At 66.4% G+C, this 25548-nt stretch overlaps 1 protein-coding gene across 1 annotated transcript in view; it reads left to right on the top strand.

Moving 5' to 3' along the window:
• Window positions 1–25548, top strand: part of LOC140473960 (glucagon receptor-like) — a gene marked incomplete at its 3' end in the record, with an annotated part of 54669 nt that overhangs the window by 2308 nt on the left and 26813 nt on the right. The window contains exons 3-4 of the mRNA XM_072567657.1: window positions 2586–2693; window positions 2812–2933. Coding sequence (XP_072423758.1) covers window positions 2586–2693; window positions 2812–2933 — 230 coding nt within the window. The remainder of the gene's footprint in view (window positions 1–2585; window positions 2694–2811; window positions 2934–25548) is intronic.

Here is a 25548-nt window from a genome sequence, read left to right on the forward strand (position 1 = left end):
GGGGGGGACTGAGAGACACCAGTCAGTGTACAGATATCTCCCTGAGAGAGAGAGGGGGGACTGAGAGACACCAGTCAGTGTACAGATATCTCCCTGAGAGAGAGGGGACTGAGAGACACCAGTCAGTGTACAGATATCTCCCTGAGAGAGGGGGGACTGAGAGACACCAGTCAGTGTACAGATATCTCCCTGAGAGAGAGAGGGGACTGAGAGACACCAGTCAGTGTACAGATATCTCCCTGAGAGAGAGAGAGAGGGGGGACTGAGAGACACCAGTCAGTGTACAGATATCTCCCTGAGAGAGAGAGGGGGGACTGAGAGACACCAGTCAGTGTACAGATATCTCCCTGAGAGAGAGAGAGAGGGGACTGAGAGACACCAGTCAGTGTACAGATATCTCCCTGAGAGAGAGGGGACTGAGAGACACCAGTCAGTGTACAGATATCTCCCTGAGAAGAGGGGACTGAGAGACACCAGTCAGTGTACAGATATCTCCCTGAGAGAGAGAGGGATCTGAGAGACACCAGTCAGTGTACAGATATCTCCCTGAGAGAGAGAGGACTGAGACACACCAGTCAGTGTACAGATATCACCCTGAGAGAGAGAGGGGACTGAGAGACACCAGTCAGTGTACAGATATCTCCCTGAGAGAGAGAGAGGGGACTGAGAGACACCAGTCAGTGTACAGATATCTCCCTGAGAGAGAGGGGGGACTGAGAGACACCAGTCAGTGTACAGATATCTCCCTGAGAGAGAGGGGACTGAGAGACACCAGTCAGTGTACAGATATCTCCCTGAGAGAGAGAGGGGACTGAGAGACACCAGTCAGTGTACAGATATCTCCCTGAGAGAGAGAGAGGGGACTGAGAGACACCAGTCAGTGTACAGATATCTCCCTGAGAGAGAGGGGGGGAACTGAGAGACACCAGTCAGTGTACAGATATCTCCCTGAGAGAGAGAGAGGGGACTGAGAGACACCAGTCAGTGTACAGATATCTCCCTGAGAGAGAGGGGGGACTGAGAGACACCAGTCAGTGTACAGATATCTCCCTGAGAGAGAGGGGACTGAGAGACACCAGTCAGTGTACAGATATCTCCCTGAGAGAGAGAGGGGACTGAGAGACACCAGTCAGTGTACAGATATCTCCCTGAGAGAGAGAGAGGGGACTGAGAGACACCAGTCAGTGTACAGATATCTCCCTGAGAGAGAGGGGGGGAACTGAGAGACACCAGTCAGTGTACAGATATCTCCCTGAGAGAGAGAGAGATGGGACTGATAGACACCAGTCAGTGTACAGATATCTCCCTGAGAGAGGGGACTGAGAGACACCAGTCAGTGTACAGATATCTCCCTGAGAGAGAGGGGACTGAGAGACACCAGTCAGTGTACAGATATCTCCCTGAGAGAGGGTACTGAGAGACACCAGTCAGTGTACAGATATCTCCCTGAGAGAGAGAGGGGGGACTGAGAGACACCAGTCTGTGTACAGATTTCTCCCTGAGAGAGGGGGGACTGAGAGACACCAGTCAGTGCACAGATATCTCCCTGAGAGAGAGAGAGGGGGGACTGAGAGACACCAGTGTACAGATATCTCCCTGAGAGAGAGGGGACTGAGAGACACCAGTCAGTGTACAGGTATCTCCCTGAGAGAGAGAGGGGACTGAGAGACACCAGTCAGTGTACAGATATCTCCCTGAGAGAGAGGGGACTGAGAGACACCAGTCAGTGTACAGATATCTCCCTGAGAGAGAGGGGACTGAGAGACACCAGTCAGTGTACAGATATCTCCCTGAGAGAGAGAGGGGGGACGGAGAGACACCAGTCAGTGTACAGATATCTCCCTGAGAGAGAGAGAGGGGACTGAGAGACACCAGTCAGTGTACAGATATCTCCCTGAGAGAGAGGGGACTGGGAGACACCAGTCAGTGTACAGATATCTCCCTGAGAGAGAGAGGGGGGACGGAGAACACCAGTCAGTGTACAGATATCTCCCTGAGAGAGAGGGGACTGAGAGACACCAGTCAGTGTACAGATATCTCCCTGAGAGAGAGAGAGAGGGGGGACTGAGAGACACCAGTCAGTGTACAGATATCTCCCTGAGAGAGAGAGGGGACTGAGAGACACCAGTCAGTGTACAGATATCTCCCTGAGAGAGGGGGGACTGAGAGACACCAGTCAGTGTACAGATATCTCCCTGAGAGAGAGGGGACTGAGAGACACCAGTCAGTGTACAGATATCTCCCTGAGAGAGAGGGGGGGGACTGAGAGACACCAGTCAGTGTACAGATATCTCCCTGAGAGAGAGAGAGAGGGGGGACTGAGAGACACCAGTCAGTGTACAGATATCTCCCTGAGAGAGAGGGGACTGAGAGACACCAGTCAGTGTACAGATATCTCCCTGAGAGAGAGAGGGGGGACTGAGAGACACCAGTCAGTGTCCAGATATCTCCCTGAGAGAGAGGGGGGACTGAGAGACACCAGTCAGTGTACAGATATCTCCCTGAGACAGAGGGAGTGAGTTGGGGGGAGGTTGGTGAAACGGCAGGACCCGGAGGGAGTCGATGACGGTTTGATTTGTTCCCAGGGACCAACTGTAATCGGACCTTTGACCTGTACGCTTGTTGGCCTGACGGAGAGCCCAATTCTACAGTGAGTGTCCCGTGTCCCTGGTACCTGCCGTGGTATGACAGCGGTGAGTGACTGACTGCCCTCCCATCGTCGGTCAATATGTTCCAGCCACTGCCCAACGCAGTTGGTCAGCGAGCTCTGAGGTGAATGGCTGACCCTCTCTCTCTCTCTCTCTCTCTCAGTCCGAGAACGCTTTGCCTATCGGAGGTGTGATGCCAACGGTTACTGGGTCCTGGGGAACCACAGCCAGCCCTGGAGAGACCTGTCTGATTGTCAGTTTGATCCCATACAGCTCCAGGCACAGGTCAGTGGAGATACCCAGACCGGGGAACTGGGCACGGTGCTCCGAGTGACCCAGGGGAGACCGGGGAAGGGTGCACGGTGCTCCGAGTGACCGAGGGGAGACCGGGGAACTGGGCACGGTGCTCCGAGTGACCGAGGGGAGACCGGGGAACTGTGCACGGTGCTCCGAGTGACCGAGGGGAGAGACCGGGGAACTGGGCACGGTGCTCCGAGTGACCGAGGGGAGACCGGGGAACTGGGCACGGTGCTCCGAGTGACCGAAGGGAGAGACCGGGGAACTGTGCACGGTGCTCCGAGAGACCGAGGGGAGACCGGGGAACTGGGCACGGTGCTCCGAGTGACCGAGGGGAGACCGGGGAACTGTGCACGGTGCTCCGAGTGACCGAGGGGAGAGACCGGGGAACTGGGCACGGTGCTCCGAGTGACCGAGGGGAGACCGGGGAACTGGGCACGGTGCTCCGAGTGACCGAGGGGAGACCGGGGAACTGGGCACGGTGCTCCGAGTGACCGAAGGGAGAGACCGGGGAACTGTGCACGGTGCTCCGAGTGACCCAGGGGAGATCGGGGAACTGGGCACGGTGCCCCGAGTGACCGAGGGGAGACCGGGGAAGGGGGCACGGTGCTCCGAGTGACCGAGGGGAGACCGGGGAACTGTGCACGGTGCTCCGAGTGACCGAGGGGAGACCGGGGAAGGGGGCACGGTGCTCCGAGTGACCGAGGGGAGACCGGGGAAGGGGGCACGGTGCTCCGAGTGACCGAGGGGAGACCGGGGAACTGTGCACGGTGCTCCGAGTGACCGAGGGGAGAGACCGGGGAACTGTGCACCTTGCTCCGAGTGACCGAGGGGAGACCGGGGAACTGGGCACGGTGCTCCGAGTGACCGAGGGGAGAGACCGGGGAACTGTGCACGGTGCTCCGAGTGTGGGGTCTGACTGAGGGGAGACCGGGGAACTGGGCACGGTGCTCCGAGTGTGGGGTCTGACCGAGGGGAGAGACCGGGGAACTGTGCACGGTGCTCTGAGTGACCGAGGGGAGACCGGGGAACTGTGCACGGTGCTCCGAGTGACCGAGGGGAGACCGGGGAACTGTGCACGGTGCTCCGAGTGACCGAGGGGAGACCGGGGAACTGTGCACGGTGCTCCGAGTGACCGAGGGGAGACCGGGGAACTGTGCACGGTGCTCCGAGTGACCGAGGGGAGAGCGGGGAACTGGGCACGGTGCTCCGAGTGTGGGTCTGACCGAGGGGAGACCGGGGAACTGGGCACGGTGCTCCGAGTGACTGAGGGGAGACTGGGGAACTGGGCACGGTGCTCCGAGTGACCGAGGGGAGACCGGGGAACTGGGCACGGTGCTCCGAGTGTGGGGTCTGACCGAGGGGAGACCGGGGAACTGTGCACGGTGCTCCGAGTGACCGGGGGGAGACCGGGGAACTGGGCACGGTGCTCCGAGTGACCAAGGGGAGACCGGGGAACTGTGCACGGTGCTCCGAGTATGGGGTCTGACCGAGGGGAGACCGGGGAACTGTGCACGGTGCTCCGAGTGTGGGGTCTGACTGAGGGGAGACCGGGGAACTGGGCACGGTGCTCCGAGTGACCGAGGGGAGACCGGGGAACTGTGCACGGTGCTCCGTGTGTGGGGTCTGACTGAGGGGAGACCGGGGAACTGGGCACGGTGCTCCGAGTATGGGGTCTGACCGAGGGGAGAGACCGGGGAACTGAGCACGGTGCTCCGAGTGACCGAGGGGAGACCGGGGAACTGTGCACGGTGCTCCGAGTGACCGAGGGGAGACCGGGGAACTGTGCACGGTGCTCCGAGTGACCGAGGGGAGACCGGGGAACTGTGCACGGTGCTCCGAGAGACCTAGGGGAGAGCGGGGAACTGGGCACGGTGCTCCGAGTGTGGGTCTGACCGAGGGGAGACCGGGGGAATGGGCACGGTGCTCCGAGTGTGGGGTCTGACCGAGGGGAGACCGGGGAACTGGGCACGGTGCTCCGAGTGACTGAGGGGAGACCGGGGAACTGGGCACGGTGCTCCGAGTATGGGGTCTGACCGAGGGGAGACCGGGGAACTGTGCACGGTGCTCCGAGTGACCGAGGGGAGACCGGGGAACTGTGCACGGTGCTCCGAGTGACCGAGGGGAGACCGGGGAACTGGGCACGGTGCTCCGAGTGTGGGGTCTGACCGAGGGGAGACCGGGGAACTGTGCACGGTGCTCCGAGTGACCGAGGGGAGACCGGGGAACTGTGCACGGTGCTCTGAGTGACCGAGGGGAGACCGGGGAACTGTGCACGGTGCTCCGAGTGACCGAGGGGAGACCGGGGAACTGGGTATGGAGCTCCGAGTGTGGGTCTGACCGAGGGGAGACCGGGGAACTGGACACGGTGCTCTGAGTGTGGGTCTGACCGAGGGGAGACCGGGGAACTGTGCACGGTGCTCCGAGTGACCGAGGGGAGACCAGGGAACTGGGCACGGTGCTCCGAGTGTGGGGTCTGACCGAGGGGAGACCGGGGAACTGGGCACGGTGCTCCGAGTGTGTGTCTGACCGAGGGGAGACCGGGGAACTGGGCACGGTGCTCCGAGTGACTGAGGGGAGACCGGGGAACTGGGCACGGTGCTCCGAGTGACCGAGGGGAGACCGGGGAACTGGGCACGGTGCTCCGAGTGTGGGGTCTGACCGAGGGGAGACCGGGGAACTGTGCACGGTGCTCCGAGTGACCGAAGGGAGACCGGGGAACTGGGCACGGTGCTCCGAGTGTGGGGTCTGACCGAGGGGAGACTGGGGAACTGTGCACGGTGCTCCGAGTGACCAAGGGGAGACCGGGGAACTGTGCACGGTTCTCCGAGTATGGGGTCTGACCGAGGGGAGACCGGGGAACTGTGCACGGTGCTCCGAGTGACCAAGGGGAGACCGGGGAACTGTGCACGGTGCTCCGAGTGACCGAGGGGAGACCGGGGAACTGGGCACGGTGCTCCGAGTGTGGGGTCTGACCGAGGGGAGACCGGGGAACTGTGCACGGTGCTCCGAGTGACCGAGGGGAGACCGGGGAACTGTGCACGGTGCTCTGAGTGACCGAGGGGAGACCGGGGAACTGTGCACGGTGCTCCGAGTGACCGAGGGGAGACCGGGGAACTGGGTATGGAGCTCCGAGTGTGGGTCTGACCGAGGGGAGACCGGGGAACTGGACACGGTGCTCTGAGTGTGGGTCTGACCGAGGGGAGACCGGGGAACTGTGCACGGTGCTCCGAGTGACCGAGGGGAGACCAGGGAACTGGGCACGGTGCTCCGAGTGTGGGGTCTGACCGAGGGGAGACCGGGGAACTGGGCACGGTGCTCCGAGTGTGTGTCTGACCGAGGGGAGACCGGGGAACTGTGCACGGTGCTCCGAGTGACCGAGGGGAGACCGGGGAACTGTGCACGGTGCTCCGAGTGACCGAGGGGAGACCGGGGAACTGGGCACGGTGCTCCGAGTGTGTGTCTGACCGAGGGGAGACCGGGGAACTGTGCACGGTGCTCCGAGTGACCGAGGGGAGACCGGGGAACTGGGCACGGTGCTCCGAGTGACCGAGGGGAGAGCGGGGAACTGGGCACGGTGCTCCGAGTGTGGGGTCTGACCGAGGGGAGACCGGGGAACTGGGCACGGTGCTCCGAGTGACCCAGGGGAGACCGGGGAACTGGGCACGGTGCTCCGAGTGACCGAGGGGAGACCGGGGAACTGTGCACTGTGCTCCGAGTGACCCAGGGGAGAGACCGGGGAACTGGGCACGGTGCTCCGAGTGTGGGGTCTGACCGAGGGGAGACCGGGGAAGGGGGCACGGTGCTCCGAGTGACCGAGGGGAGACCGGGGAAGGGTGCACGGTGCTCCGAGTGACCGAGGGGAGAGACCGGGGAACTGGGCACGGTGCTCCGAGTGAGGGTCTGACCGAGGGGAGACCGGGGAACTGGGCACGGTGCTCCGAGTGTGGGGTCTGACCGAGGGGAGACCGGGGAACTGGGCACGGTGCTCCGAGTGACCGAGGGGAGAGCGGGGAACTGTGCACGGTGCTCCGAGTGACCGAGGGGAGAGCGGGGAACTGGGCACGGTGCTCCGAGTGACCCAGGGGAGAGACCGGGGAACTGTGCACGGTGCTCCGAGTGACCGAGGGGAGACCGGGGAACTGTGCACGGTGCTCCGAGTGTGGGTCTGACTGAGGGGAGACCGGGGAACTGGGCACGGTGCTCCGAGTGACCGAGGGGAGAGACCGGGGAACTGGGCACGGTGCTCCGAGTGTGGGGTCTGACCGAGGGGAGACCGGGGAACTGGGCACGGTGCTCCGAGTGACCGAGGGGAGACCGGGGAACTGTGCACGGTGCTCCGAGTGACCGAGGGGAGACCGGGGAACTGTGCACGGTGCTCCGAGTGACCGAGGGGAGACCGGGGAACTGTGCACGGTGCTCCGAGTGACCGAGGGGAGAGCGGGGAACTGGGCACGGTGCTCCGAGTGTGGGTCTGACCGAGGGGAGACCGGGGGAATGGGCACGGTGCTCCGAGTGTGGGGTCTGACCGAGGGGAGACCGGGGAACTGGGCACGGTGCTCCGAGTGTGGGGTCTGACCGAGGGGAGACCGGGGAACTGTGCACGGTGCTCCGAGTGACCGAGGGGAGACCGGGGAACTGGGCACGGTGCTCCGAGTGTGGGGTCTGACCGAGGGGAGACTGGGGAACTGTGCACGGTGCTCCGAGTGACCAAGGGGAGACCGGGGAACTGTGCACGGTTCTCCGAGTATGGGGTCTGACCGAGGGGAGACCGGGGAACTGTGCACGGTGCTCCGAGTGACCGAGGGGAGACCGGGGAACTGTGCACGGTGCTCCGAGTGACCGAGGGGAGACCGGGGAACTGGGTATGGAGCTCCGAGTGTGGGTCTGACCGAGGGGAGACCGGGGAACTGGACACGGTGCTCCGTGTGTGGGGTCTGACCGAGGGGAGACCGGGGAACTGGGCACGGTGCTCCGAGTGTGGGGTCTGACCGAGGGGAGAGACCGGGGAACTGGGCACGGTGCTCCAAGTGACTGAGGGGAGAGACCGGGGAACTGTGCACGGTGCTCCGAGTGAGGGGTCTGACCGAGGGGAGAGACCGGCGAACTGGGCACGGTGCTCCGAGTGACTGAGGGGAGAGACCGGGGAACTGTGCACGGTGCCCCGAGTGTGGGGTCTGACTGAGGGGAGACCGGGGAACTGGGCACGGTGCTCCGAGTGTGGGGTCTGACTGAGGGGAGACCGGGGAACTGGGCACGGTGCTCCGAGTGTGGGGTCTGACTGAGGGGAGAGACCGGGGAACTGTGCACGGTGCTCCGAGTGTGGGGTCTGACTGAGGGGAGACCGGGGAACTGTGCACGGTGCTCCGAGTGAGGGGTCTGACCGAGGGGAGAGACCGGGGAACTGTGCACGGTGCTCCGAGTGTGGGGTCTGACTGAGGGGAGACCGGGGAACTGGGCACGGTGCTCCGAGTGACCGAGGGGAGACCGGGGAACTGTGCACGGTGCTCCGAGTGAGGGGTCTGACCGAGGGGAGACCGGGGAACTGGGCACGGTGCTCCGAGTGACCGAGGGGAGACTGGGGAACTGTGCACGGTGCTCCGAGTGACCGAGGGGAGACTGGGGAACGGTACACGGTGCTCCGAGTGACCGAGGGGAGACCGGGGAACTGTGCACGGTGCTCCGAGTGAGGGGTCTGACCGAGGGGAGACCGGGGAACTGGGTATGGAGCTCCGAGTGTGGGTCTGACCGAGGGGAGACCGGGGAACTGGACACGGTGCTCTGAGTGTGGGTCTGACCGAGGGGAGAGCGGGGAACTGTGCACGGTGCCCCGAGTGACCGAGGGGAGACCGGGGAACTGTGCACGGTGCTCCGAGTGTGGGGTCTGACCGAGGGGAGACCGGGGAACTGGGCACGGTGCTCCGAGTGACCGAGGGGAGACCGGGGAACTGTGCACGGTGCTCCGAGTGACCGAGGGGAGACCGGGGGAATGGGCACGGTGCTCCGAGTGTGGGGTCTGACCGAGGGGAGACCGGGGAACTGGGCATGGTGCTCCGAGTGTGGGGTCTGACCGAGGGGAGACCGGGGAACTGTGCACGGTGCTCCGAGTGACCGAGGGGAGACCGGGGAACTGGGCACGGTGCTCTGAGTGTGGGTCTGACCGAGGGGAGAGCGGGGAACTGTGCACGGTGCCCCGAGTGACCGAGGGGAGACCGGGGAACTGTGCACGGTGCTCCGAGTGTGGGGTCTGACCGAGGGGAGACCGGGGAACTGGGCACGGTGCTCCGAGTGACCGAGGGGAGACCGGGGAACTGTGCACGGTGCTCCGAGTGACCGAGGGGAGACCGGGGGAATGGGCACGGTGCTCCGAGTGTGGGGTCTGACCGAGGGGAGACCGGGGAACTGGGCATGGTGCTCCGAGTGTGGGGTCTGACCGAGGGGAGACCGGGGAACTGTGCACGGTGCTCCGAGTGACCGAGGGGAGACCGGGGAACTGGGCACGGTGCTCCGAGTGTGGGGTCTGACCGAGGGGAGACTGGGGAACTGTGCACGGTGCTCCGAGTGACCAAGGGGAGACCGGGGAACTGTGCACGGTGCTCCGAGTATGGGGTCTGACCGAGGGGTGACCGGGGAACTGTGCACGGTGCTCCGAGTGACCGAGGGGAGACCGGGGAACTGTGCACGGTGCTCCGAGTGACCGAGGGGAGACCGGGGAACTGGGTATGGAGCTCCGAGTGTGGGTCTGACCGAGGGGAGACCGGGGAACTGGACACGGTGCTCCGTGTGTGGGGTCTGACCGAGGGGAGACCGGGGAACTGGGCACGGTGCTCCGAGTGTGGGGTCTGACCGAGGGGAGAGACCGGGGAACTGGGCACGGTGCTCCAAGTGACTGAGGGGAGAGACCGGGGAACTGTGCACGGTGCTCCGAGTGAGGGGTCTGACCGAGGGGAGAGACCGGGGAACTGGGCACGGTGCTCCGAGTGACTGAGGGGAGAGACCGGGGAACTGTGCACGGTGCCCCGAGTGTGGGGTCTGACTGAGGGGAGACCGGGGAACTGGGCACGGTGCTCCGAGTGACCGATGGGAGAGACCGGGGAACTGGGCACGGTGCTCCGAGTGTGGGGTCAGACTGAGGGGAGACCGGGGAACTGGGCACGGTGCTCCGAGTGTGGGGTCTGACTGAGGGGAGAGACCGGGGAACTGTGCACGGTGCCCCGAGTGTGGGGTCTGACTGAGGGGAGACCGGGGAACTGTGCACGGTGCTCCGAGTGAGGGGTCTGACCGAGGGGAGAGACCGGGGAACTGGGCACGGTGCTACGAGTGACCGTGGGGAGACCGGGGAACTGGGCACGGTGCTCCGAGTGACCGAGGGGAGACCGGGGAACTGTGCACGGTGCTCCGAGTGAGGGGTCTGACCGAGGGGAGACCGGGGAACTGGGCACGGTGCTCCGAGTGACCGAGGGGAGACTGGGGAACTGTGCACGGTGCTCCGAGTGACCGAGGGGAGACCGGGGAACTGTGCACGGTGCTCCGAGTGACCGAGGGGAGACCGGGGAACTGTGCACGGTGCTCCGAGTGACCGAGGGGAGACCGGGGAACTGTGCACGGTGCTCCGAGTGAGGGGTCTGACCGAGGGGAGACTGGGGAACTGTGCACGGTGCTCTGAGTGTGGGTCTGACCGAGGGGAGAGCGTGGAACTGTGCACGGTGCCCCGAGTGACCGAGGGGAGACCGGGGAACTGTGCACGGTGCTCCGAGTGTGGGGTCTGACCGAGGGGAGACCGGGGAACTGGGCACGGTGCTCCGAGTGTGGGGTCTGACTGAGGGGAGACCGGGGAACTGTGCACGGTGCTCCGAGTGAGGGGTCTGACCGAGGGGAGAGACCGGGGAACTGGGCACGGTGCTCCGAGTAACCGAGGGGAGACCGGGGAACTGTGCACGGTGCTCCGAGTGTGGGGTCTGACCGAGGGGAGACCGGGGAACTGGGCACGGTGCCCCGAGTGTGGGGTCTGACCGAGGGGAGACCGGGGAACTGGGCACGGTGCTCCGAGTGACCGATGGGAGACTGGGGAACTGTGCACGGTGCTCCGAGTGAGGGGTCTGACCGAGGGGAGAGACCGGGGAACTGGGCACGGTGCTACGAGTGACCGTGGGGAGACCGGGGAACTGGGCACGGTGCTCCGAGTGACCGAGGGGAGACCGGGGAACTGGGCACGGTGCTCCGAGTGACCGAGGGGAGACCGGGGAACTGGGCACGGTGCTCCGAGTGACCGAGGGGAGAGACCAGGGAACTGGGCACGGTGCTCCGAGTGACCGAGGGGAACTGTGCACGGTGCTCTCAGTGACCGAGGGGAGACCGGGGAACTGGGCACAGTGCTCCGAGTGACCGAGGGGAGACCGGGGAACTGGGCACGGTGCTCCGAGTGTGGGTCTGACCGAGGGGAGACCGGGGAACTGGGCACGGTGCTCCGAGTGACCGAGGGGAGACCGGGGAACTGGGCACGGTGCTCCGAGTGTGGGTCTGACCGAGGGGAGACCGGGGAACTGGGCACGGTGCTCCGAGTGACCGAGGGGAGAGACCGGGGAACTGTGCACGGTGCTCCGAGTGACCGAGGGGAGAGACCGGGGAACTGGGCACGGTGCTCCGAGTGACCGAGGGGAGAGACCGGGGAACTGGGCACGGTGCTCCGAGTGACCGAGGGGAGAGACCGGGGAACTGGGCACGGTGCTCCGAGTGACCGAGGGGAGACCGGGGAACTGTGCACGGTGCTCCGAGTGTGGGTCTGACCGAGGGGAGACCGGGGAACTGGGCACGGTGCTCCGAGTGTGGGGTCTGACCGAGGGGACACTGGGGAACTGGGCACGGTGCTCCGAGTGACCGAGGGGAGAGACCGGGGAACTGGGCACGGTGCTCCGAGTGACCGAGGGGAGACCGGGGAACTGTGCACCTTGCTCCGAGTGACCGAGGGGAGAGACCGGGGAACTGTGCACGGTGCTCCGAGTGACCGAGGGGAGACCGGGGAACTGTGCACCTTGCTCCGAGTGACCGAGGGGAGAGACCGGGGAACTGTGCACGGTGCTCCGAGTGTGGGTCTGACCGAGGGGAGACCGGAGAACTGTGCACGGTGCTCCGAGTGACCGAGGGGAGACCGGGGAACTGTGCACGGTGCTCCGAGTGACCGAGGGGAGACCGGGGAACTGGGCACGGTGCTCCGAGTGTGGGGTCTGACCGAGGGGAGACCGGGGAACTGTGCACGGTGCTCCGAGTGTGGGTCTGACCGAGGGGAGAGACCGGGGAACTGTGCACGGTGCTCCGAGTGTGGGTCTGACTGAGGGGAGACCGGGGAACTGTGCACGGTGCTCCGAGTGTGGGTCTGACCGAGGGGAGACCGGGGAACTGGGCACGGTGCTCCGAGTGTGGGTCTGACCGAGGGGAGACCGGGGAACTGTGCACGGTGCTCCGAGTGACTGAGGGGAGAGACCGGGGAACTGTGCACGGTGCTCCTAGTGTGGGGTCTGACTGAGGGGAGACCGGGGAACTGGGCACGGTGCCCCGAGTGTGGGGTCTGACTGAGGGGAGACCGGGGAACTGTGCACGGTGCTCCGAGTGACCGAGGGGAGACCAGGGAACTGGGCACGGTGCTCCGAGTGTGGGGTCTGACCGAGGGGAGACCGGGGAACTGGGCACGGTGCTCCGAGTGTGTGTCTGACCGAGGGGAGACCGGGGAACTGGGCACGGTGCTCCGAGTGACTGAGGGGAGACCGGGGAACTGGGCACGGTGCTCCGAGTGACCGAGGGGAGACCGGGGAACTGGGCACGGTGCTCCGAGTGTGGGGTCTGACCGAGGGGAGACCGGGGAACTGTGCACGGTGCTCCGAGTGACCGAAGGGAGACCGGGGAACTGGGCACGGTGCTCCGAGTGTGGGGTCTGACCGAGGGGAGACTGGGGAACTGTGCACGGTGCTCCGAGTGACCAAGGGGAGACCGGGGAACTGTGCACGGTGCTCCGAGTATGGGGTCTGACCGAGGGGAGACCGGGGAACTGTGCACGGTGCTCCGAGTGACCAAGGGGAGACCGGGGAACTGTGCACGGTGCTCCGAGTGACCGAGGGGAGACCGGGGAACTGGGCACGGTGCTCCGAGTGTGGGGTCTGACCGAGGGGAGACCGGGGAACTGTGCACGGTGCTCCGAGTGACCGAGGGGAGACCGGGGAACTGTGCACGGTGCTCTGAGTGACCGAGGGGAGACCGGGGAACTGTGCACGGTGCTCCGAGTGACCGAGGGGAGACCGGGGAACTGGGTATGGAGCTCCGAGTGTGGGTCTGACCGAGGGGAGACCGGGGAACTGGGCACGGTGCTCCGAGTGTGGGGTCTGACCGAGGGGAGAGCGGGGAACTGGGCACGGTGCTCCGAGTGTGGGGTCTGACCGAGGGGAGACCGGGGAACTGGGCACGGTGCTCCGAGTGACCCAGGGGAGACCGGGGAACTGGGCACGGTGCTCCGAGTGACCGAGGGGAGACCGGGGAACTGTGCACTGTGCTCCGAGTGACCCAGGGGAGAGACCGGGGAACTGGGCACGGTGCTCCGAGTGTGGGGTCTGACCGAGGGGAGACCGGGGAACTGGGCACGGTGCTCCGAGTGACCGAGGGGAGAGCGGGGAACTGTGCACGGTGCTCCGAGTGACCCAGGGGAGAGACCGGGGAACTGTGCACGGTGCTCCGAGTGACCGAGGGGAGACCGGGGAACTGTGCACGGTGCTCCGAGTGTGGGTCTGACTGAGGGGAGACCGGGGAACTGGGCACGGTGCTCCGAGTGACCGAGGGGAGAGACCGGGGAACTGGGCACGGTGCTCCGAGTGTGGGGTCTGACCGAGGGGAGACCGGGGAACTGGGCACGGTGCTCCGAGTGACCGAGGGGAGACCGGGGAACTGTGCACGGTGCTCCGAGTGACCGAGGGGAGACCGGGGAACTGTGCACGGTGCTCCGAGTGACCGAGGGGAGACCGGGAAACTGTGCACGGTGCTCCGAGTGACCGAGGGGAGAGCGGGGAACTGGGCACGGTGCTCCGAGTGTGGGTCTGACCGAGGGGAGACCGGGGGAATGGGCACGGTGCTCCGAGTGTGGGGTCTGACCGAGGGGAGACCGGGGAACTGGGCACGGTGCTCCGAGTGTGGGGTCTGACCGAGGGGAGACCGGGGAACTGTGCACGGTGCTCCGAGTGACCGAGGGGAGACCGGGGAACTGGGCACGGTGCTCCGAGTGTGGGGTCTGACCGAGGGGAGACTGGGGAACTGTGCACGGTGCTCCGAGTGACCGAGGGGAGACCGGGGAACTGTGCACGGTTCTCCGAGTGACCGAGGGGAGACCGGGGAACTGGGTATGGAGCTCCGAGTGTGGGTCTGACCGAGGGGAGACCGGGGAACTGGACACGGTGCTCCGTGTGTGGGGTCTGACCGAGGGGAGACCGGGGAACTGGGCACGGTGCTCCGAGTGTGGGGTCTGACCGAGGGGAGAGACCGGGGAACTGGGCACGGTGCTCCAAGTGACTGAGGGGAGAGACCGGGGAACTGTGCACGGTGCTCCGAGTGAGGGGTCTGACCGAGGGGAGAGACCGGGGAACTGGGCACGGTGCTCCGAGTGACTGAGGGGAGAGACCGGGGAACTGTGCACGGTGCCCCGAGTGTGGGGTCTGACTGAGGGGAGACCGGGGAACTGGGCACGGTGCTCCGAGTAACCGAGGGGAGACCGGGGAACTGGGCACGGTGCTCCGAGTGTGGGGTCTGACTGAGGGGAGACCGGGGAACTGGGCACGGTGCTCCGAGTGTGGGGTCTGACTGAGGGGAGAGACCGGGGAACTGTGCACGGTGCTCCGAGTGTGGGGTCTGACTGAGGGGAGACCGGGGAACTGTGCACGGTGCTCCGAGTGAGGGGTCTGACCGAGGGGAGAGACCGGGGAACTGGGCACGGTGCTACGAGTGACCGTGGGGAGACCGGGGAACTGTGCACGGTGCTCCGAGTGAGGGGTCTGACCGAGGGGAGACCGGGGAACTGGGCACGGTGCTCCGAGTGACCGAGGGGAGACTGGGGAACTGTGCACGGTGCTCCGAGTGACCGAGGGGAGACTGGGGAACGGTACACGGTGCTCCGAGTGACCGAGGGGAGACCGGGGAACTGTGCACGGTGCTCCGAGTGAGGGGTCTGACCGAGGGGAGACCGGGGAACTGGGTATGGAGCTCCGAGTGTGGGTCTGACCGAGGGGAGACCGGGGAACTGGACACGGTGCTCTGAGTGTGGGTCTGACCGAGGGGAGAGCGGGGAACTGTGCACGGTGCCCCGAGTGACCGAGGGGAGACCGGGGAACTGTGCACGGTGCTCCGAGTGTGGGGTCTGACCGAGGGGAGACCGGGGAACTGGGCACGGTGCTCCGAGTGTGGGGTCTGACCGAGGGGAGACCGGGGAACTGTGCACGGTGCTCCGAGTGAGGGGTCTGACCGAGGGGAGAGACCGGGGAACTGGGCACGGTGCTCCGAGTAACCGAGGGGAGACCGGGGAACTGTGCACGGTGCTCCGAGTGTGGGGTCTGACTGAGGGGAGACCGGGGAACTGTGCACGGTGCTCCGAGTGACCGAGGGGAGACCAGGGAACTGGGCACGGTGCTCCGAGTGTGGGGTCTGACCGAGGGGAGACCGGGGAACTGGGCACGGTGCTCCGAGTGTGTGTCTGACCGAGGGGAGACCGGGGAACTGGGCACGGTGCTCCGAGTGACTGAGGGGAGACCGGGGAACTGGGCACGGTGCTCCGAGTGACCGAGGGGAGACCGGGGAACTGGGCACGGTGCTCCGAGTGTGGGGTCTGACCGAGGGGAGACCGGGGAACTGTGCACGGTGCTCCGAGTGACCGAAGGGAGACCGGGGAACTGGGCACGGTGCTCCGAGTGTGGGGTCTGACCGAGGGGAGACTGGGGAACTGTGCACGGTGCTCCGAGTGACCAAGGGGAGACCGGGGAACTGTGCACGGTGCTCCGAGTATGGGGTCTGACCGAGGGGAGACCGGGGAACTGTGCACGGTGCTCCGAGTGACCAAGGGGAGACCGGGGAACTGTGCACGGTGCTCCGAGTGACCGAGGGGAGACCGGGGAACTGGGCACGGTGCTCCGAGTGTGGGGTCTGACCGAGGGGAGACCGGGGAACTGTGCACGGTGCTCCGAGTGACCGAGGGGAGACCGGGGAACTGTGCACGGTGCTCTGAGTGACCGAGGGGAGACCGGGGAACTGTGCACGGTGCTCCGAGTGACCGAGGGGAGACCGGGGAACTGGGTATGGAGCTCCGAGTGTGGGTCTGACCGAGGGGAGACCGGGGAACTGGGCACGGTGCTCCGAGTGTGGGGTCTGACCGAGGGGAGAGCGGGGAACTGGGCACGGTGCTCCGAGTGTGGGGTCTGACCGAGGGGAGACCGGGGAACTGGGCACGGTGCTCCGAGTGACCCAGGGGAGACCGGGGAACTGGGCACGGTGCTCCGAGTGACCGAGGGGAGACCGGGGAACTGTGCACTGTGCTCCGAGTGACCCAGGGGAGAGACCGGGGAACTGGGCACGGTGCTCCGAGTGTGGGGTCTGACCAAGGGGAGACCGGGGAACTGGGCACGGTGCTCCGAGTGACCGAGGGGAGAGCGGGGAACTGTGCACGGTGCTCCGAGTGACCCAGGGGAGAGACCGGGGAACTGTGCACGGTGCTCCGAGTGACCGAGGGGAGACTGGGGAACTGTGCACGGTGCTCCGAGTGACCGAGGGGAGACTGGGGAACGGTACACGGTGCTCCGAGTGACCGAGGGGAGACCGGGGAACTGTGCACGGTGCTCCGAGTGAGGGGTCTGACCGAGGGGAGACCGGGGAACTGGGTATGGAGCTCCGAGTGTGGGTCTGACCGAGGGGAGACCGGGGAACTGGACACGGTGCTCTGAGTGTGGGTCTGACCGAGGGGAGAGCGGGGAACTGTGCACGGTGCCCCGAGTGACCGAGGGGAGACCGGGGAACTGTGCACGGTGCTCCGAGTGTGGGGTCTGACCGAGGGGAGACCGGGGAACTGGGCACGGTGCTCCGAGTGTGGGGTCTGACCGAGGGGAGACCGGGGAACTGTGCACGGTGCTCCGAGTGAGGGGTCTGACCGAGGGGAGAGACCGGGGAACTGGGCACGGTGCTCCGAGTAACCGAGGGGAGACCGGGGAACTGTGCACGGTGCTCCGAGTGTGGGGTCTGACTGAGGGGAGACCGGGGAACTGTGCACGGTGCTCCGAGTGACCGAGGGGAGACCAGGGAACTGGGCACGGTGCTCCGAGTGTGGGGTCTGACCGAGGGGAGACCGGGGAACTGGGCACGGTGCTCCGAGTGTGTGTCTGACCGAGGGGAGACCGGGGAACTGGGCACGGTGCTCCGAGTGACTGAGGGGAGACCGGGGAACTGGGCACGGTGCTCCGAGTGACCGAGGGGAGACCGGGGAACTGGGCACGGTGCTCCGAGTGTGGGGTCTGACCGAGGGGAGACCGGGGAACTGTGCACGGTGCTCCGAGTGACCGAAGGGAGACCGGGGAACTGGGCACGGTGCTCCGAGTGTGGGGTCTGACCGAGGGGAGACTGGGGAACTGTGCACGGTGCTCCGAGTGACCAAGGGGAGACCGGGGAACTGTGCACGGTGCTCCGAGTATGGGGTCTGACCGAGGGGAGACCGGGGAACTGTGCACGGTGCTCCGAGTGACCAAGGGGAGACCGGGGAACTGTGCACGGTGCTCCGAGTGACCGAGGGGAGACCGGGGAACTGGGCACGGTGCTCCGAGTGTGGGGTCTGACCGAGGGGAGACCGGGGAACTGTGCACGGTGCTCCGAGTGACCGAGGGGAGACCGGGGAACTGTGCACGGTGCTCTGAGTGACCGAGGGGAGACCGGGGAACTGTGCACGGTGCTCCGAGTGACCGAGGGGAGACCGGGGAACTGGGTATGGAGCTCCGAGTGTGGGTCTGACCGAGGGGAGACCGGGGAACTGGGCACGGTGCTCCGAGTGTGGGGTCTGACCGAGGGGAGAGCGGGGAACTGGGCACGGTGCTCCGAGTGTGGGGTCTGACCGAGGGGAGACCGGGGAACTGGGCACGGTGCTCCGAGTGACCCAGGGGAGACCGGGGAACTGGGCACGGTGCTCCGAGTGACCGAGGGGAGACCGGGGAACTGTGCACTGTGCTCCGAGTGACCCAGGGGAGAGACCGGGGAACTGGGCACGGTGCTCCGAGTGTGGGGTCTGACCAAGGGGAGACCGGGGAACTGGGCACGGTGCTCCGAGTGACCGAGGGGAGAGCGGGGAACTGTGCACGGTGCTCCGAGTGACCCAGGGGAGAGACCGGGGAACTGTGCACGGTGCTCCGAGTGACCGAGGGGAGACCGGGGAACTGTGCACGGTGCTCCGAGTGTGGGTCTGACTGAGGGGAGACCGGGGAACTGGGCACGGTGCTCCGAGTGACCGAGGGGAGAGACCGGGGAACTGGGCACGGTGCTCCGAGTGTGGGGTCTGACCGAGGGGAGACCGGGGAACTGGGCACGGTGCTCCGAGTGACCGAGGGGAGACCGGGGAACTGTGCACGGTGCTCCGAGTGACCGAGGGGAGACCGGGGAACTGTGCACGGTGCTCCGAGTGACCGAGGGGAGACCGGGAAACTGTGCACGGTGCTCCGAGTGACCGAGGGGAGAGCGGGGAACTGGGCACGGTGCTCCGAGTGTGGGTCTGACCGAGGGGAGACCGGGGGAATGGGCACGGTGCTCCGAGTGTGGGGTCTGACCGAGGGGAGACCGGGGAACTGGGCACGGTGCTCCGAGTGTGGGGTCTGACCGAGGGGAGACCGGGGAACTGTGCACGGTGCTCCGAGTGACCGAGGGGAGACCGGGGAACTGGGCACGGTGCTCCGAGTGTGGGGTCTGACCGAGGGGAGACTGGGGAACTGTGCACGGTGCTCCGAGTGACCGAGGGGAGACCGGGGAACTGTGCACGGTTCTCCGAGTGACCGAGGGGAGACCGGGGAACTGGGTATGGAGCTCCGAGTGTGGGTCTGACCGAGGGGAGACCGGGGAACTGGACACGGTGCTCCGTGTGTGGGGTCTGACCGAGGGGAGACCGGGGAACTGGGCACGGTGCTCCGAGTGTGGGGTCTGACCGAGGGGAGAGACCGGGGAACTGGGCACGGTGCTCCAAGTGACTGAGGGGAGAGACCGGGGAACTGTGCACGGTGCTCCGAGTGAGGGGTCTGACCGAGGGGAGAGACCGGGGAACTGGGCACGGTGCTCCGAGTGACTGAGGGGAGAGACCGGGGAACTGTGCACGGTGCCCCGAGTGTGGGGTCTGACTGAGGGGAGACCGGGGAACTGGGCACGGTGCTCCGAGTAACCGAGGGGAGACCGGGGAACTGGGCACGGTGCTCCGAGTGTGGGGTCTGACTGAGGGGAGACCGGGGAACTGGGCACGGTGCTCCGAGTGTGGGGTCTGACTGAGGGGAGAGACCGGGGAACTGTGCACGGTGCTCCGAGTGTGGGGTCTGACTGAGGGGAGACCGGGGAACTGTGCACGGTGCTCCGAGTGAGGGGTCTGACCGAGGGGAGAGACCGGGGAACTGGGCACGGTGCTACGAGTGACCGTGGGGAGACCGGGGAACTGTGCACGGTGCTCCGAGTGAGGGGTCTGACCGAGGGGAGACCGGGGAACTGGGCACGGTGCTCCGAGTGACCGAGGGGAGACTGGGGAACTGTGCACGGTGCTCCGAGTGACCGAGGGGAGACTGGGGAACGGTACACGGTGCTCCGAGTGACCGAGGGGAGACCGGGGAACTGTGCACGGTGCTCCGAGTGAGGGGTCTGACCGAGGGGAGACCGGGGAACTGGGTATGGAGCTCCGAGTGTGGGTCTGACCGAGGGGAGACCGGGGAACTGGACACGGTGCTCTGAGTGTGGGTCTGACCGAGGGGAGAGCGGGGAACTGTGCACGGTGCCCCGAGTGACCGAGGGGAGACCGGGGAACTGTGCACGGTGCTCCGAGTGTGGGGTCTGACCGAGGGGAGACCGGGGAACTGGGCACGGTGCTCCGAGTGTGGGGTCTGACCGAGGGGAGACCGGGGAACTGTGCACGGTGCTCCGAGTGAGGGGTCTGACCGAGGGGAGAGACCGGGGAACTGGGCACGGTGCTCCGAGTAACCGAGGGGAGACCGGGGAACTGTGCACGGTGCTCCGAGTGTGGGGTCTGACCGAGGGGAGACCGGGGAACTGGGCACGGTGCCCCGAGTGTGGGGTCTGACCGAGGGGAGACCGGGGAACTGTGCACGGTGCTCCGAGTGACCGAGGGGAGACCGGGGAACTGTGCACGGTGCTCCGAGTGACCGAGGGGAGAGCGGGGAACTGGGCACGGTGCTCCGAGTGTGGGTCTGACCGAGGGGAGACCGGGGGAATGGGCACGGTGCTCCGAGTGTGGGGTCTGACCGAGGGGAGACCGGGGAACTGGGCATGGTGCTCCGAGTGTGGGGTCTGACCGAGGGGAGACCGGGGAACTGTGCACGGTGCTCCGAGTGACCGAGGGGAGACCGGGGAACTGGGCACGGTGCTCCGAGTGTGGGGTCTGACCGAGGGGAGACTGGGGAACTGTGCACGGTGCTCCGAGTGACCAAGGGGAGACCGGGGAACTGTGCACGGTGCTCCGAGTATGGGGTCTGACCGAGGGGAGACCGGGGAACTGTGCACGGTGCTCCGAGTGACCGAGGGGAGACCGGGGAACTGGGTATGGAGCTCCGAGTGTGGGTCTGACCGAGGGGAGACCGGGGAACTGGACACGGTGCTCCGTGTGTGGGGTCTGACCGAGGGGAGACCGGGGAACTGGGCACGGTGCTCCGAGTGTGGGGTCTGACCGAGGGGAGAGACCGGGGAACTGGGCACGGTGCTCCAAGTGACTGAGGGGAGAGACCGGGGAACTGTGCACGGTGCTCCGAGTGAGGGGTCTGACCGAGGGGAGAGACCGGGGAACTGGGCACGGTGCTCCGAGTGACTGAGGGGAGAGACCGGGGAACTGTGCACGGTGCCCCGAGTGTGGGGTCTGACTGAGGGGAGACCGGGGAACTGGGCACGGTGCTCCGAGTGACCGATGGGAGAGACCGGGGAACTGGGCACGGTGCTCCGAGTGTGGGGTCTGACTGAGGGGAGACCGGGGAACTGTGCACGGTGCCCCGAGTGTGGGGTCTGACTGAGGGGAGACCGGGGAACTGGGCACGGTGCTCCGAGTGTGGGGTCTGACTGAGGGGAGAGACCGGGGAACTGTGCACGGTGCCCCGAGTGTGGGGTCTGACTGAGGGGAGACCGGGGAACTGTGCACGGTGCTCCGAGTGAGGGGTCTGACCGAGGGGAGAGACCGGGGAACTGGGCACGGTGCTACGAGTGACCGTGGGGAGACCGGGGAACTGGGCACGGTGCTCCGAGTGACCGAGGGGAGACCGGGGAACTGTGCACGGTGCTCCGAGTGAGGGGTCTGACCGAGGGGAGACCGGGGAACTGGGCACGGTGCTCCGAGTGACCGAGGGGAGACTGGGGAACTGTGCACGGTGCTCCGAGTGACCGAGGGGAGACCGGGGAACTGGGTATGGAGCTCCGAGTGACCGAGGGGAGACCGGGGAACTGTGCACGGTGCTCCGAGTGACCGAGGGGAGACCGGGGAACTGTGCACGGTGCTCCGAGTGACCGAGGGGAGACCGGGGAACTGTGCACGGTGCTCCGAGTGAGGGGTCTGACCGAGGGGAGACTGGGGAACTGTGCACGGTGCTCCGAGTGACCGAGGGGAGACCGGGGAACTGGGTATGGAGCTCCGAGTGTGGGTCTGACCGAGGGGAGACCGGGGAACTGGACACGGTGCTCTGAGTGTGGGTCTGACCGAGGGGAGAGCGGGGAACTGTGCACGGTGCCCCGAGTGACCGAGGGGAGACCGGGGAACTGTGCACGGTGCTCCGAGTGTGGGGTCTGACCGAGGGGAGACCGGGGAACTGGGCACGGTGCTCCGAGTGAGGGGTCTGACCGAGGGGAGAGACCGGGGAACTGGGCACGGTGCTCCGAGTAACCGAGGGGAGACCGGGGAACTGTGCACGGTGCTCCGAGTGTGGGGTCTGACCGAGGGGAGACCGGGGAACTGGGCACGGTGCCCCGAGTGTGGGGTCTGACCGAGGGGAGACCGGGGAACTGGGCACGGTGCTCTGAGTGACCGATGGGAGACTGGGGAACTGTGCACGGTGCTCCGAGTGAGGGGTCTGACCGAGGGGAGAGACCGGGGAACTGGGCACGGTGCTACGAGTGACCGTGGGGAGACCGGGGAACTGGGCACGGTGCTCCGAGTGACCGAGGGGAGACCGGGGAACTGGGCACGGTGCTCCGAGTGACCGAGGGGAGAGACCAGGGAACTGGGCACGGTGCTCCGAGTGACCGAGGGGAACTGTGCACGGTGCTCTCAGTGACCGAGGGGAGACCGGGGAACTGGGCACAGTGCTCCGAGTGACCGAGGGGAGACCGGGGAACTGGGCACGGTGCTCCGAGTGTGGGTCTGACCGAGGGGAGACCGGGGAACTGGGCACGGTGCTCCGAGTGACCGAGGGGAGACCGGGGAACTGGGCACGGTGCTCCGAGTGTGGGTCTGACCGAGGGGAGACCGGGGAACTGGGCACGGTGCTCCGAGTGACCGAGGGGAGAGACCGGGGAACTGTGCACGGTGCTCCGAGTGACCGAGGGGAGAGACCGGGGAACTGGGCACGGTGCTCCGAGTGACCGAGGGGAGAGACCGGGGAACTGGGCACGGTGCTCCGAGTGACCGAGGGGAGAGACCGGGGAACTGGGCACGGTGCTCCGAGTGACCGAGGGGAGACCGGGGAACTGTGCACGGTGCTCCGAGTGTGGGTCTGACCGAGGGGAGACCGGGGAACTGGGCACGGTGCTCCGAGTGTGGGGTCTGACCGAGGGGACACTGGGGAACTGGGCACGGTGCTCCGAGTGACCGAGGGGAGAGACCGGGGAACTGGGCACGGTGCTCCGAGTGACCGAGGGGAGACCGGGGAACTGTGCACCTTGCTCCGAGTGACCAAGGGGAGAGACCGGGGAACTGTGCACGGTGCTCCGAGTGTGGGTCTGACCGAGGGGAGACCGGAGAACTGTGCACGGTGCTCCGAGTGACCGAGGGGAGACCGGGGAACTGTGCACGGTGCTCCGAGTGACCGAGGGGAGACCGGGGAACTGGGCACGGTGCTCCGAGTGTGGGTCTGACCGAGGGGAGACCGGGGAACTGGACACGGTGCTCTGAGTGTGGGTCTGACCGAGGGGAGACCGGGGAACTGTGCACGGTGCTCCGAGTGACCGAGGGGAGACCAGGGAACTGGGCACGGTGCTCCGAGTGTGGGGTCTGACCGAGGGGAGACCGGGGAACTGGGCACGGTGCTCCGAGTGTGTGTCTGACCGAGGGGAGACCGGGGAACTGGGCACGGTGCTCCGAGTGACTGAGGGGAGACCGGGGAACTGGGCACGGTGCTCCGAGTGACCGAGGGGAGACCGGGGAACTGGGCACGGTGCTCCGAGTGTGGGGTCTGACCGAGGGGAGACCGGGGAACTGTGCACGGTGCTCCGAGTGACCGAAGGGAGACCGGGGAACTGGGCACGGTGCTCCGAGTGTGGGGTCTGACCGAGGGGAGACTGGGGAACTGTGCACGGTGCTCCGAGTGACCAAGGGGAGACCGGGGAACTGTGCACGGTTCTCCGAGTATGGGGTCTGACCGAGGGGAGACCGGGGAACTGTGCACGGTGCTCCGAGTGACCAAGGGGAGACCGGGGAACTGTGCACGGTGCTCCGAGTGACCGAGGGGAGACCGGGGAACTGGGCACGGTGCTCCGAGTGTGGGGTCTGACCGAGGGGAGACCGGGGAACTGTGCACGGTGCTCCGAGTGACCGAGGGGAGACCGGGGAACTGTGCACGGTGCTCTGAGTGACCGAGGGGAGACCGGGGAACTGTGCACGGTGCTCCGAGTGACCGAGGGGAGACCGGGGAACTGGGTATGGAGCTCCGAGTGTGGGTCTGACCGAGGGGAGACCGGGGAACTGGACACGGTGCTCTGAGTGTGGGTCTGACCGAGGGGAGACCGGGGAACTGTGCACGGTGCTCCGAGTGACCGAGGGGAGACCAGGGAACTGGGCACGGTGCTCCGAGTGTGGGGTCTGACCGAGGGGAGACCGGGGAACTGGGCACGGTGCTCCGAGTGTGTGTCTGACCGAGGGGAGACCGGGGAACTGTGCACGGTGCTCCGAGTGACCGAGGGGAGACCGGGGAACTGTGCACGGTGCTCCGAGTGACCGAGGGGAGACCGGGGAACTGGGCACGGTGCTCCGAGTGTGTGTCTGACCGAGGGGAGACCGGGGAACTGTGCACGGTGCTCCGAGTGACCGAGGGGAGACCGGGGAACTGGGCACGGTGCTCCGAGTGACCGAGGGGAGAGCGGGGAACTGGGCACGGTGCTCCGAGTGTGGGGTCTGACCGAGGGGAGACCGGGGAACTGGGCACGGTGCTCCGAGTGACCCAGGGGAGACCGGGGAACTGGGCACGGTGCTCCGAGTGACCGAGGGGAGACCGGGGAACTGTGCACTGTGCTCCGAGTGACCCAGGGGAGAGACCGGGGAACTGGGCACGGTGCTCCGAGTGTGGGGTCTGACCGAGGGGAGACCGGGGAAGGGGGCACGGTGCTCCGAGTGACCGAGGGGAGACCGGGGAAGGGTGCACGGTGCTCCGAGTGACCGAGGGGAGAGACCGGGGAACTGGGCACGGTGCTCCGAGTGAGGGTCTGACCGAGGGGAGACCGGGGAACTGGGCACGGTGCTCCGAGTGTGGGGTCTGACCGAGGGGAGACCGGGGAACTGGGCACGGTGCTCCGAGTGACCGAGGGGAGAGCGGGGAACTGTGCACGGTGCTCCGAGTGACCGAGGGGAGAGCGGGGAACTGGGCACGGTGCTCCGAGTGACCCAGGGGAGAGACCGGGGAACTGTGCACGGTGCTCCGAGTGACCGAGGGGAGACCGGGGAACTGTGCACGGTGCTCCGAGTGTGGGTCTGACTGAGGGGAGACCGGGGAACTGGGCACGGTGCTCCGAGTGACCGAGGGGAGAGACCGGGGAACTGGGCACGGTGCTCCGAGTGTGGGGTCTGACCGAGGGGAGACCGGGGAACTGGGCACGGTGCTCCGAGTGACCGAGGGGAGACCGGGGAACTGTGCACGGTGCTCCGAGTGACCGAGGGGAGACCGGGGAACTGTGCACGGTGCTCCGAGTGACCGAGGGGAGACCGGGGAACTGTGCACGGTGCTCCGAGTGACCGAGGGGAGAGCGGGGAACTGGGCACGGTGCTCCGAGTGTGGGTCTGACCGAGGGGAGACCGGGGGAATGGGCACGGTGCTCCGAGTGTGGGGTCTGACCGAGGGGAGACCGGGGAACTGGGCACGGTGCTCCGAGTGTGGGGTCTGACCGAGGGGAGACCGGGGAACTGTGCACGGTGCTCCGAGTGACCGAGGGGAGA

The sequence above is a fragment of the Chiloscyllium punctatum genome, unplaced genomic scaffold (assembly GCF_047496795.1).
Source record: "Chiloscyllium punctatum isolate Juve2018m unplaced genomic scaffold, sChiPun1.3 scaffold_789, whole genome shotgun sequence".
Lineage (NCBI taxonomy): Eukaryota > Metazoa > Chordata > Chondrichthyes > Orectolobiformes > Hemiscylliidae > Chiloscyllium > Chiloscyllium punctatum.